The sequence below is a fragment of the Antechinus flavipes genome, chromosome 2 (genome assembly GCF_016432865.1).
Source record: "Antechinus flavipes isolate AdamAnt ecotype Samford, QLD, Australia chromosome 2, AdamAnt_v2, whole genome shotgun sequence".
Classification (NCBI taxonomy): Eukaryota; Metazoa; Chordata; class Mammalia; order Dasyuromorphia; family Dasyuridae; genus Antechinus; species Antechinus flavipes.
In genome coordinates this window covers 141,519,696-141,533,880 of record NC_067399.1, presented here as the reverse complement: position 1 = coordinate 141,533,880, position 14,185 = coordinate 141,519,696, and the positions used below count along the sequence as shown (strand labels likewise).

The 14,185-nt window shown below is 36.4% G+C and overlaps 1 protein-coding gene across 2 annotated transcripts in view; it reads right to left on the bottom strand.

Annotated features, from left to right (window-relative positions):
• Nucleotides 1–374: 374 nt before the first annotated feature.
• Nucleotides 375–14,185, bottom strand: part of XPO7 (exportin 7) — an 87,142-nt gene continuing 73,331 nt past the window's right edge. For both annotated transcript variants that reach the window (XM_051975664.1, XM_051975665.1), the window contains exons 16-28: nucleotides 13,597–13,677; nucleotides 12,939–13,002; nucleotides 12,350–12,458; nucleotides 11,734–11,840; nucleotides 9,841–9,929; nucleotides 9,131–9,238; nucleotides 8,156–8,238; nucleotides 7,242–7,456; nucleotides 6,025–6,163; nucleotides 4,720–4,880; nucleotides 3,994–4,092; nucleotides 2,857–2,984; nucleotides 375–2,078 (exon numbers count right to left, since the gene is read on the bottom strand). In XM_051975664.1, coding sequence (XP_051831624.1) covers nucleotides 1,985–2,078; nucleotides 2,857–2,984; nucleotides 3,994–4,092; nucleotides 4,720–4,880; nucleotides 6,025–6,163; nucleotides 7,242–7,456; nucleotides 8,156–8,238; nucleotides 9,131–9,238; nucleotides 9,841–9,929; nucleotides 11,734–11,840; nucleotides 12,350–12,458; nucleotides 12,939–13,002; nucleotides 13,597–13,677 — 1,477 coding nt within the window. In that variant the 3' untranslated portion in view covers nucleotides 375–1,984. The remainder of the gene's footprint in view (nucleotides 2,079–2,856; nucleotides 2,985–3,993; nucleotides 4,093–4,719; nucleotides 4,881–6,024; nucleotides 6,164–7,241; nucleotides 7,457–8,155; nucleotides 8,239–9,130; nucleotides 9,239–9,840; nucleotides 9,930–11,733; nucleotides 11,841–12,349; nucleotides 12,459–12,938; nucleotides 13,003–13,596; nucleotides 13,678–14,185) is intronic.

Genomic DNA, 14,185 nt, shown 5'->3' with positions numbered 1-14,185 from the left:
ATACCTTAAAAAAAAAAAAAAAATACAAAAATACAAGACATGTTGTTTTGGTGAACTTTATATGTGGGAACTTTTATAAAAAGGACTTTTTGTATTTTATCCTTCTGAATCTTACTCAATGGTCTCAGAAGCAAATAGTTCCAGAAACATATGTGCTCTTTAATTGCTCTAACTGTAAGGCAACTATAAAACAATTTCAACTTTGCTATATCTCTTGTACATTTGTGGCTAACAGTTTATACTATTTCTTAAGATGTCTAGAAGTAGGTTTGTTTATAATGGTAATTGGCTAGCTACTGGCAATATACCAATCATTATATGCTTTAATATCCATGCTTATGGTTAGAACACTTAAACAATTGGATGAGAATAAATTCAGTAGAAACCATTTAAGTTTATTGGCGGTCACAATGCTTACACTGTATGTAGCAAACACCCTTACAAGTCAACCGTCAATCTGACCACGCAAGAAAGGACCCAACACACAATCGCCAGAGGAAAGAACAAAAAACAAAACACAAAACAAAAACACAAAACCAAAAAGAAACAAAAACAAGAAACTAAACAGGGTTGGATTGGGGGTGGGCAAGGGAAGAGAAATGAAAATAAAACCTAATTGATGTATTCCTTGGGCAAGAGCTGAACTAGAGATGCACACAACTAGCAGCAACAATTGTGGGAAAGGTACAAGGCAAACAGCTTTTTCTATTAATTACTCTGTAGGTATTTTTTGTTTTCAATATTAAAAACATTTACTATGGTGGGTTTTTTTTTTTAAAAGGAAAAAATGTCTTTAAAAGGGACAAGAGAAGGATGTTAAATATTTCATGCTAGGCAGACCTTGTTATTAAGAACCCCCTCCATTGTGGTAACTTTCTCCAGCTCATACATTCATGAGTGCAGGGTATATATAGATATATATAAATATCCACACACACACATACATACATACACACACACACACACACACACACACACTCTATCTCTCTCTCTGCCTCAAGGGCTGGGGAAGACTAAAAGTTGTTGGCCACAGGAACTTGGCCGGAAGTAGCCATGTTCAGAGCTGTTCAGCCCCAGGGCAATAAGCTTTTATTTCAGCTCCTATTTGTCTCCATACTTCAGAGACCCAAGAAATCATTTAACATTCTGGTAAAAATCACACTGCTTTTAGAGCAAGAGGCCTTTGTCCAGGGAAACGGGAGAAAGGAACAAAACACTTTAGCTGGAGTATCTGTCAGTGGTGGTGGGGGGGGGGAGAGGGGAGGGAGGAGGGAGTTTTAAAACATAGTAAAGGAAGGATGGTGCTTGGTTGGACATGGCTTAGAGTTCCTAATAACAAGGGTTAAGACAGTAACAGGAAGTGGTAATTTCAGGGAGAAGTGAAGGGACGGACAATAAGAAAAAATATACATTTTGGAATTACTTTTTTTTTTTTTTTTTGCCTCTCTCTACGCTTGTCACTAAATATATCTCTGCACTTTCACACACCCTCATCCAGTAAAGCTTCAGGCCACCAGAATACACATTTTCATCACTTGCATACACAACCCCTCACTTCAGCATTGGTGCACTAGACTCTGTAAAAATTTTTCAATCACACTTTTTTTTTTTAAACTTGAGTCAATATAAACCTTGTTCAAAATGTTATGAAAAAATGTACATGTTTATACAAGGCAGGTTGTGTCAGGACGCTGGGGTTCTTCCCCTCCACTAGGAAGAGGGGGCTGGATTCTCACACCTTCCTGCTTACTATCCCCACTTCCCCCAACCCCACCCCACCTCCCAGGAACCAAGCAGTGCCCTGCCCCCTGGTGAGCACAGGCTCACACCCCTCTTCCCTGGGAAAACAGCCAAACTGACCTTTGTAATCCCCCCCAGAGGGAGGAGCAAGGGTCAGCCATACCCTCTTCCCCCTCAGAATTGTTCAACCCTCTGGGCCAGACCAAAGGGACACTGCTCTGTACAGGTGGAATCCGGTAAGGTGTCAGCTCATCATGTCATTGCTATTCACGCCATAGGTGGAATTTTTCATGGAGTCATTGACTTCCCGACGAAACGCTGATAAGTTCTGAGTGAACCTGCAGAGAAAAATTGTGATGGTTACAGGAAGGAGAATTTCTGTCTTAGGAATGTTTTTCTCCATTCCAGTGAAATGCTGCCTACCTAAACATGAAAGCCAACACTGACTATCTGATATTCTCTCTCCCCACTTTGAAGGCTCTGTTCTAGGGGTTCTAGTTAAGCCACAAGTTCACAATAAAGAAGAAAATTTGCAGGTAGGGTTGAGTAAATTTTTTTTTTTTGGGGGGGGGGGGGCAAGGCAACTTTAGTCAAGTGACTTGTTTAGGACCACAAGCTAGTAAGTTCTAAGTTCTTTGGTCGGACTTGAACTCGGAAAGCCTCCTGACCCCAGAGCCAGTGTTCCAGCCACTGCACTATCTAGCTGCTCCTGGGTAAAATTCTTATGGGCCACTTTAGTTAGAACTCAAAATCTTTGAGTTCAAAGAAACTTTGGGAATTTCCCAACATTCTCATTTTACTAAGGAAAACCGATTATAAAAACCCAAGGTCATACTAAGATTGACAGCAGAATTACGAGAAGCACATAGACCTCTGCTTCCAGAGATGTTTCCATAATATGATGGTGCTTCCAGTACACAAGCAGGATAGTTACTCAACATTTAAGATAAGGAAAAGAGGTTAGTTTCCATCAGAAAATATCATTTATAACATTTTCTGAGTAAGGAAAGACTCGTATCATTTATAACATTTTCTGAGTAAGGAAAGACTCGTAAAAGGGATGTCAATTTGGTAGCCATGTTGTCCCATTAGAAAATGTCATCACTATATACTCACCTATCTCTGTTTTTTGTCAGAAGATTTCGTTCAATGCCTTCCATCAGATTCTCGAAACACAGATGCATTGCCTGCTGTTTTTCAGGGGGCTGGCTGTTCACTATACTGTTCCTCAAATCTGAGAAATACTGTTACAGGGTTTGTAAAAGTAAGACAAGATAAGGGAAAGAGCAGTTCAGATTACTTAAATGCTATACTAATTTCTCATTATATATCTTAATTTAAAAAGTATGTACAAAAACTGCTATATGCAAAAATAAAGAAAAGATCTTTTGGAGTTGACAATCTAAAGTAGATATGTTAAATATCTGAAAGAAAATGTTATTCAAGTTGTAGGTGTAGACAGTAAAAATTTAAGAGCCTACTATGCACAAAGTTTTGTGTTAAATACTGGGAATACAAAGATAAAAGACAGTTCCTGCCTTCTTGAAGCTCCTTAAAAGAACTCACAATCTAATGGGAGAGGTAAGCTAAAAGCTGAAATTGTTAATAATCTGAGGTCCCTCTGTCCACCAATTTATAAAAGTGTTTTTTCTTCCCAAAGCCTGATAAGACACCTCAGCATTTATATCACCTAAACAAAGACTAGGTTCCTAAGTCTACCTCTGCTAGTAGTGCTTTGGAGCATGGAGAATTTCAGGCAGTTTGAATTTAGATGGGAAAAAGACACAAGTCTTTATTTCACTATAATTTGATTCCTTTCTAATTTTATGTATGTAACATTCCTGCAGACTTCCTGATGGATCCATATATACTACAAGAAAATATTAAATACTTTTGGTTTAGTTTTATGATTTGGATCATGCCCCTACTATACAATTTGTAGCATTTCAAGAGGTGGACATGGAGGGAGCCATATTGGGCATAGGGAACAATATAAGCAGAGATGAGGTAAAGTGACAGGGTGTGTGTGTGTGTGTGTGTGTAAACTTCCTGAAGCCTGGCCTTTTATTTGGTAGCCAACGAGACAAATGAAGGCATTAGTAATATTGAATTTATGCATACAAGACAACTTGGCAGTGCTTTGGAGACTGCCAGTTAAAGTCTGTCTTTGTGTTTCTCTTTGCATTTTGGGTAGTTTCTGTACCATAGCTACTCAAAGAATTCTAAAGCCATAGCACCTGACTTTTTTTTTACCTTTTCATTAAGTAATATCAAACCAAGTAGAGGTCGGGACATGGACCACTGGTTCCGACAGTCCTCAAAAATGATAATATTCAGCACCGTTGACAGCATCTGGAAATAACAAAACCCAAAAACCTGCCTATGAGATTTTGCTATTCAGGAATTATATAGTATCCTATCTATAAGCTATTTATAGTTATTATGGATTTATTTTTGGGTTTGGTGGTGTTACCAAGCTTTAACTGTCCTTATTTCTAACATCTGCCTCTAAAAAACAATTTTATTTCATCTTCATTATAATAAAACTTCCAAAGGCATCAATTGTTTCTACTGATAGAATAAAAAGTTAGTTTAGTTGGTTAGAGCATCATGATTATGAGGGCAAGGTACTAAATTTGATGTTCATGGGACAGTTATTTTCATATTGTCTCAAGACCACATATATCTTAACCCCAATCAGCTGTCTTAAAAATATGTTTATAGCCCAGAAAGGAGACCAGATCAAATGAAGGATCAGGGTTAGTTATAAAATACTTTATAACTGGGGCAAAGAAGGTAGAGCTATATATCAAGAATTGTTACCCTAAAGCTTAAGTCCTAGACTTATTTGTATATGGTAATGTTTCTGCTAAAATGATACCGACTTATCTTCATAATTAGGGTATTAAGTGTTAAATAAACATTTTGTGTGGACTCTCCCAGAAGTTGCTTTCCTGATAGAATTCTCAAGTTGCTCACCTGCTGGATCATCTCTGGATGCTGCTGCATAATGTGCAGGAAACGGTCACTTTCCTGGGTCAGAGGGGTGGTTCTCTTCTTAGTGCTACGTGACAGCTGCTTGAAGAGGTATGTCACTATGTGGTCCAGGCAGGAGCAGCAGCCTGTGCATACCATGGTGTCTAAAAAGCAGAAAAATGAGCCAAGATGCTATTCATTCAAATTCCTGGGCAGAGAGGTTACTTGTCTTTAACTCCTGACAGCAGGTAATGATCTATGGTAGTTTTTACCAAGACAATAGTTCCCATTAGCCTCTTTTCCCCATGTAAGACAGCACAGTTCCTAAAATTAAGTCAAAAAGCATATGGCACAGAATAAAATTCTTAAGTAATTAGTGAACCATGGTCATATTACTACTTCAGTCTAGTTAAGTCACCAATCCTATAAGTGAGATTAAGAGTTTAGTTTTAAGACTTAAGAGCTATGTGGAAATGAAAAATTCATTACAAAGCAAATTTAAAGCAATGTTTCCTACGCAAATTTAGCTAGTAATGATGTTGCCACATATTTACCTTGGTATTCTATAGGTAACCTAAAATCACCTCTAACAGAGAAAGAACAGATTATTTTATCCATTTTATAGAAGAGGAAATTAAAGCAGTTAAATTAGTCAGCCAAGGGTCACCAACTGAGAAAAAGTACCTTCTTCTTCATGATGTTATCAACACTCCACATCAAAAGTATTATATAAAAAATGGTTGAAGACTTAAGAGAAATACTTAAACACCCTCTTTAAATAGTTTAAAAATTAACTAAACCAGTCATCAATGTCCAATAGGATGAAAGAGAGTATAGGGATGGGTGTGACAATCTTGAAATACCACACAACTCAAAAAATCCTTCATGGTTGGCTTTTGGATTGAAAAATGCCCTACACACAATAGAGATTATTAAATGTTAAAAAGAAGTTTTTAATTGAATTCCATTCCAATTTGTCTTTTATTCAAAGAAATTTATGGTTAAAAAAGTTCAAGGACCACTAAATGATAGGCTGAGCCAATATCAGAAAGGGTAAAGTTTTTTTGGATCCTGTTATTATATAAGCATTTTCTGCTTTGTTAAATACATATAGATGAGATTAATCCTTCAAATATTCAGTGCTTTTTTCTACCTTCATGAAACTTTGTATTTGTACTTAAGAAGTTTTTAAGTATTACAATGATTTCCACTCCCAAGAGGGGCTACTAAATTTTTCATTCTATACATACAATGTGGGCTGTGAATGAAGAACAGATGCAATCTTGTTGAGAGACCCCAGGTACTTGCCTAGTGCAGTAAGTCCTTCAGAAATGGAAGAAAGAATATACATGATAACATGGGGTTCCAGGCTGGCAATAAAGTTCATATGGTCCTGGGTGAGGACTTCCAGTAAAGAATAATATGACTGACTAAGCTTGGGGTAATCCTGTGGGCAAAAAGAAAAGATAAAAGTCAAATGAGGATAAAAGAATAATTTCAATAAAATTGCAGAATACAATCCTCATCAATTCTTCTATACTAACATACTTCAAAATAAAAAGCTAGAAAGAAAAAAATACAATTTAAAATAACTACAAAATATATAAATAAATCAAAATTAACATATTGGAACAAAGATGTAACTAGCGTTAACTGATTTAAAGCTATATTACAAAGCATCAATTTAAAATCACTTGTTTTCAGAAATCATAATTATTTTTTTAAAAATTAGTGCAACAGATTATTAAGTCAAGATTGAGAAGCAGAGTAGTTCAGTTAAAAAATAAATAATTAAAACGCATAAAGATAAAACTACTAGAAAGAGTTCCTATTTGACAAGAACTACTGGAAGATAAGAGTAGTTTGGCCAAAAAAATAAGTACAGACTAGCATTTAAAACATATAACACACAATACATCAATCAACAAATATTCATTAAGTGCTTTAAATTGTTTAAGTCATTAAACCATGAACAGATTTCAAAAGAAAAAATGTGAATTAGAGAACTGTGAATTACATTCCCCCTAAACATCATATTCAGGTTTCATTTCATACACATTAAAAATTAAAAGGCAATAAAAGACAGAAATGTTGGTGGAATTGTTAGTTTGAACTAAAAATCATTTTGAATTGTTTAAAAAGTTACTACACTGCTCACATTCTTAGGTCCAGGGATTTTTGGGGCATATTCCCCAAGAATGTAAAGAACAGATGGGCACCTGGTATATTAAAATATCTATAGAGGCATTCTTTGTAGTAGGAAAAAAAAACTGGAAACAAAATGGGTTTCCATTGATTGGGAAATGGCTGAACAAACTTGTGGTAAGTGATGTTGTAGACTAGGATTAGATGGTAAGAAATGAAAAGAGAAACATCAGTAGATAGTATGAGCTGATATTTAACTATACATGTATAAAGAACACAAAGCATATTTAATTTAAATGAATAAAAATGAAAACAACCCTACCCTAGGTGGAGAAAGGTGAAAAGGAAAGTCTACACTAGTATAAATATTCAGGCCTTACCAGGAGGTCACTATGTGGGATAGAGAGGAGCAGCTTGATAAAGGTCTGTAAAGCATTGTCCAATGCATCATCTCCATAGAGTCGGAAGACCCCAAAGTTAACATAGCTTCCACTCAGTGCAGCCTTTAACATGGAGAAGCATATGGAGATACCCTTGAGCTTCAGAGCATAGACTTGATCCTTTGGGACTTCTCCCAGAGTCAGAATGCGATTTCCTGAGCGCACAGACACATAAAGCATATGTAAGACAGAATACCTGACAGTCCCAGAAATTAAGAGAAGAGCGTTTACAAAGTCTTGAGTATCTTTATCCAAAATGCATGGCTGAATCTAATAATAAAGGTTAAACTAAGGCTATATTGCTGAGTAAAATAAGCAAGATCTTTCTCTTTTTTCCATATCTGACTCATGGAACATTTCTCCATTTGTGGTCTAACTACTGACTCCATTATTGTAAAGCAATCAGTATATAGCCACACAGATATTAACCGTTTTATTTGTGAATGAGGGAGGATTCTTGCTCAGGTGGTTTTGCCAAATCACTACTCTTCCATTCCTCTAATCATTGGGAATCCAATATTAGTGGGTACTACTTTTCCTCAAAGTAAACCCTCTTATACTTTCTTTTTCTTATTCAGAATAGGACAATTCTTATGCTCCCAGTTTGTTGCCTATGCCCCAAGGGATTACATAAGGAAATTCCTAAGAGCTAATCCTATTCATCTGTGTTATATAGAATACCTTGCACACAGCAAGCACTTCAGAAATTATTTGACAAATTGAATTAAATAAATCCCAAGAATTGTCAGTCTAGCTCTTTGTCAGGAGAACTCTGAAGCTTTTATTTTCTGCATACAATTTTGTAGTCAAACTATAATCCTGCTCAATACTCAAAGTTGCTCCATTGTACCTACCATATGTAGTTATCATTTTGCTGGTTTCCCGGAAAAGTAAGATACCATTTGGGGAAGAGACATCGAACTGAAGTCGTTGGGACCTGAGCAAAGAATACAGAAGACTGCTGAGTCAAATATGGTGCTAGATGGTCAATGTGACTTAAGAAGTCCTGCTATTCCTCACCCCAACTCTATTTTACCAGATCTTGGATGCTCTGAAAAAACTAGTGCAAGAGATTAAGCTAGTACAATAGGCCAAAGAATCTGAATTTAGGTCTCTCTTTCTTTCCTCCAAAGAAAAAGTTGTTTAATAAGCTTACTAGTATGGATCCAGATATGCTACTTGCATGTAAAAGGATGTAATACTAGACCATCAGAAAATACTATTTTTTCTTTAGTCTCTGTCATGTACCTGTAAAGAAACAATTTTATGCATCATTGTGGTTTCTGTGGCAAGTAGAAGTATGCAAGGTTGTGTTTGAGGTAGTGGGAATTGCCCAGATACTATTCCTAATAGAACTAGAGGGTGGTCTTTGGATTCCAAACTGCTCACTACACTACATTTTTTCTATTATTTGTTCTACATCATGGTGAATGATCTTCTGATCAAGTCACAAAAAGACCATATCCTTTGTTTATGGATTGCCTATGACCTCAGAGATATTTGGTGGTTAATAATTAAATTCTCTTGTTTTCTGTTTGGCCAAACCTCTATTCTTGAACTGAGGTTTCTGATCTTGGCTTATTTCAACAAAAACAGCCCTAATGAAATATCCTAATTAGGGTAGGTAGATTAGGACAGAGATTTTTATGTCTTTTCTGATGTCTCTATCAGGATGTTTTTCTTTTGTGTAAATGACAGTACAGATGAAGGGACAGGAAAAATAGGTTATCCTTTTAGAGAATGAATCCCAAAGTACATACCAAGTCTGCCTGCACATCAGAAGAAGCAAATTACCTTGAGATTTCCTCTGACTCTTTTTTCAAGCTTACCTGTTATGTACCAATTCAGCCATCAGTTTGAGCACAGGTGTAGTACAGGCTGGGTCATGGTACCAAAGCTCAATTGCTCTCTGAAGGATTGGCATGTAAGATGGGTACCTGTGAGTAGTAAGCTAAGGAAGCTTCTTTTGGGCAGTATTCCAAAAGGTCCCAGGTTTACAATAATTTTCTAAGCATTTGTCTAATAATAAACATCTCCATGCTCACTTTTCTCTGGTTTGTGGACAATAAACACAGCAAAAACTTTTCTAAGGATACTACTCTACCAGAATAAGGGGTTGTTGTTCTAGATTAAAGATGACTAATTTACAAAATGTTCTTTACATATTTTCCCCCCCAACAAGTTCCAAGTCCTTAAATTCTCATTTATCTTGATATCATTTTAGTGAGAAAATAAAAAATGAGCTATTTTCTTGATTTCAAGTCTAGGTGCCTTAGTTTTAGAAGTAAGACCATTGAGGTGGATATGCACTTATTCTTCTGAACACTAAGATAAGTCTAAGTGTCTTATTTACCTACTCTCCAATCTTACTGACCTACTCTTTAATGAAAGATATATAGTATGCTTCCTATGAATACATGAAAATTCCTCACCACCTTCTCATTACTGATACATAAAATCTATTCCAATTCTATTTTATGGAAGAAATAGACTCTTGCCAATTTTCATTGTACACCAATTCCCTTCTGAGTCAGGATACATCCATTCAAACAACATCATGAAGCTGGTCTTCGCATTGAAGGCAAACGCTATTCCCCTCAGATCTCTCACTAGGCCCACTAGAGTTCGCTGTAGCAAAAGATAGAGGTATGATTATTATTTTTAATAAAAATAAAACCGTTGAGGATTTAAAGTTTCCAGAGTCAAATTCTTTACCATAAATATTCCTCTTTCCCCATCATTTTCATGGAGTCTTCTGGCTTTAAAGAACTTATTTGCATTTGTGTGTTTGCTAAGGAAACAGGGTAATTCTAAATTCCAAAAGAGGTGAAATGAATTATTTTAACCGCTAATTTTAAGACTGCAAATGAATGTGCCATGTATGAAACTAGGAGAGTTAAACAATCAATTCATTACAAGAGTAGAAAAGCTATACTTTTCAAACTTGGCCTATATAATGGTACAAGGCACTGCCATCCTATACCTCATGGAAGAGTTAAATGTGTTAAAAGTAAATGGTTTATGTTTTTAAATATATGTGCTTGAAAACAAAATAGGATGAAGTATTTTCTATCTGAGTATATTCCAATTTACATAATGAAAAGACATGAGATAGAAGGGATCTTCAAGCGCTTCTATTCCAATTCTCTTATTTACCAGGAAACTGAGGCTCAAAGAGAAAGAATGACTTGTTCAAGGGTCCTCATTTAATTAATGACAGTACTGGAATGAATCAGGTCTCCTAATTAGTTCTTACTCTTATGCTCCTCTACACTGTATGGATATTTGTGGATATCTATTTGTGGATCCTGAAGCCACCATATTAAAATATCCGAAGAAATTTTGCAGATCATCACTGAATCTAGAAGGAACTATAACCTTGGAGCATAATAACTCAAACCAAATAATTTTCTTCAGATGGATCTGGCTACAATATTAGATTTAAGGAAACAATAGGTAGGCAAGGCTTATGCCAAAGGCCCAAATTAAAAGCTAAGTGACTAGCCAGAGTGAAAAGATAAAAGAATAGCCAAGTAGTTCTGAACACTCTTTGTAGGAAAGAAGTAAACAATAGTGGGGATTCTTTAGACCACTTCTTTTCTAACATTACAAGAGTTGTTCTATCAACTGGGGCTACAGCAGCAACACTGTCATTTCATTTACAGGACCTTAGTAATATTTTTAATACTGGGATAGAACGTTATCGCAAATATTAATACAATGGATTACCATTCAGTCCCAGGCAGTGCTCAGTCCATATCTCAATATAAACTACAATCCTATCACTGATGAATAAAATGAAATTGCCTTTTGAGTATGAACAAGAAAGAGAATATCAGGGAATATCTGGTATCTTTGAAAAAAGCAAATGATCTTTTGTACCATAGCTTACTGTCACTTATGCTTAATCTTGGCACCTGTAATATCAAAGATAGTAACATAACACAAACTCATGTTTATACAGTTCTTTAAAGGTTTACAAAGCACTTTCCTTACAAAATCTTACGAAGCCAAAATGTTTATTATTTCCATTTTATAGAGAGGAAAACTGAGGTTTAGAGTGATGGTAAATTTGTAAAAAGTCATACTGCCAGAGCTGGAATTTGAAACCAGTCAAGACTGTAAAATCTTTAAAGTGGTAGGGTCCTAGTGTTTAAACTGGGATGCTGAGGTTCTTCTGGGTAAGGGAGAAGGTGGGTAAGAAGTAAAAGTAACAAAGAAAAATTAAGAGGATAATTCTCTATGATTTCAAATAGCAAAATTTAATATGAATGTTGCCATTATTCATATACAATAAATATGTGCTGGTCACGGAAAAATCCTGGGTCACAGATTAAACAAAAGGATCAACAGGTGGATCTACAATGACACCTAAGTTAGTCCCTTCCAAGGAAGACTTTGAAATCCAACTGATTATTGGGAAAAGACTCACCTTTGCTTCCTGTTCATTGAAAGTATTAGTACTAAACATCTGGGCAACAGCTTCAAATGCTGCTGTGAGAGGCAACATGAACTGCTCATATTGATCCTCATCCTCCCCTAGAAATAAAGAAAACCCAAAAGTGTCAGACACCTGCTAACAATTTAATCCTTCATTGTCATGAACACATTAAAAAACAAGATGGGGTGGGAGAACTTAGCAGCCTCAGGCTATCTTTAGAGGGGTTCTTTACCTCTCAGAAGGATACTCCTATAGGATTTGGTGCCAATCAAAGAAGGAAAAGTCTATGTGGAATATAAAGGGAAAAGCTGCCAGATCTTGCCTGCAAAACTCCTAGCCTCCCTATAAATAAAAGACTTTTTAAAAAATCATTGCTCATCAGAAGAAATTTTCAAGGACATATGTTTATCTTTCAGTTACAAAGAGCTATTATAGCATTTCAAATTTCCTTCCTCCTCTGGCTAAATGATCTTGCCATTTCAGGAAGTTGTTCTTACTGTTAAATTAATGTGGATAGAAAACACCTCACAAATCCAGTGCTTCCTATGTCCAAAACACAATATAAAACAATGCGTATTTAAGGAACCCCTAGGATTAACTGTAGTACCTAAATCCACCATGAGGAGGCGCCCAAGTGCCGTGTAGAATGTAGTTCGACACCGCATGTCTGTCAGGTTGGACTGATTGTTAATACCCAAAAATGAAAAGTGCTCGCTCTATTAAAGAAAAGGAACAAATCAAATAGATGAGTTGCATGAGTTAAGACAGTTTACAAGCCAAGAGCCTTGGAATCTGAGATCTTTGCAGCCGACAGCCACCTAAACATTTTTACAGAATCGGTGGTTGTTACTTTTTGCTACTTGCAGCTAATTTATCAGAAGAGAGTTGTGAATATGACAGAAATTGTTTGCGTGCTTAAGATTTACCATCTTTGAGTAGTACTATACAGGGGCTTTCTACTGTGGTGATGGCAATGATATTCATCTCTGTAACCCCAGCACACCATTGGTGCTTAATAAATGCTTCTTGAGGGATTACACACACCTTTTAAAAATTCTTTGTAATTTGGGAATATGAATTAGGAACCACTATTGCTGCAGTATAGCATCAAGTAACTCCACTCTGAAGGTGGCTCCAGTGTGTGTATAAGGGTTTGTAAGTCAGACGGACCTGGAAGAAGGAAAGAAGATACTCACCGTGTGATTGTTCAGCATAAACTGTACTGCACTAAGTTTCACCAATTTCCTCACACTACTGTACGTAGAGACGAGGGGGAGAGGAGTCAAGGAAAGAGTAAATGGAGCAAGGGTAAAGAAACTAGATAAAATGAAGTCCTATATCTAAAATATCTGCTGATTGTATCACTGTACAGACAGACAATTCCCAGCTGGTTGGCCCATGTATATTCAGAAGTTTATTGCCCAAAGACGGGATGCTGACAAGACTCACTTGTTAACTTTCTTTGGGAAGGAAAAGCATGGCTGCTTTTTTGCAAGAATATTGATCAATTCAAAATAAATCTTAAAAGCTGTAATGGTCTTAAATCTAAAGAGGTTGGATAGTTTTTGATATTTCCTGCAGAGATTCTGCCAATGAAAATAATAACCTAGGGAAGGCCATAGCCATGGCACTACATCTATAGTAAATAGGTTTTGTTCTCTTTTTGTGAGACGGAATTTTCTTTATGTTTAGCTACAATCTTTTGCTTTCATAAAAAAGAGAATTATTTAAGTTTTCACTAAATCTCAATTAGGATCAAATGACTGGATGGCCACAATATATAACTGTGAGGCATGCTGCTGTCCGTGTTGTGTGCACAAACTTTGGCATCAGAGCCATGAATAAAAAGGATATCCGATAGAGAGGTCATTGAGAAGCTGTAGTGTCTTAGAGGTGATCGGTTCACAGCGGCCCCAGTACTTCAAGTTTGTGATGCTAAGAACAAAACAAAACACAAATCTTTAAACTTTATTTGGTGCTTGCAAAGAGTAGCTTATGGGAAAATTATCCATCAAAAGTCTCTTCCAAATTCACAAACATCACAACCACAAAATATGGGTATAAAATCACTGTACTTACATTTGTTGACTAGAAAATTATCCTTCAGATAATCTTCACTACTTGGTTCCAAAGCTATATTGGCCCATACCCAGGCCCTTGGAATTCTGGGGCACTCCAGGGCTGATTTCTGCAGCAAGGGTAAGAGATTTCTGCGGCAGTGATAACACGCAGACGTATGCAATTCTACACCTGCACCATCCACTGTCAGCTGCAGAATTCTAGTAGTCCTTGCTTCTGGATTCTTGATTGGGAGTGTCCTTTAGAACCCCCCTTATTTGAGTTAATTTTATCTAAACCAGCACTTGGGTTTGAGTGTGGTTTGGGGATGGGAAAAACAGAAGAAGGCAAAATGCCATCCTGCACACAGCCCTGGGTGTGATAT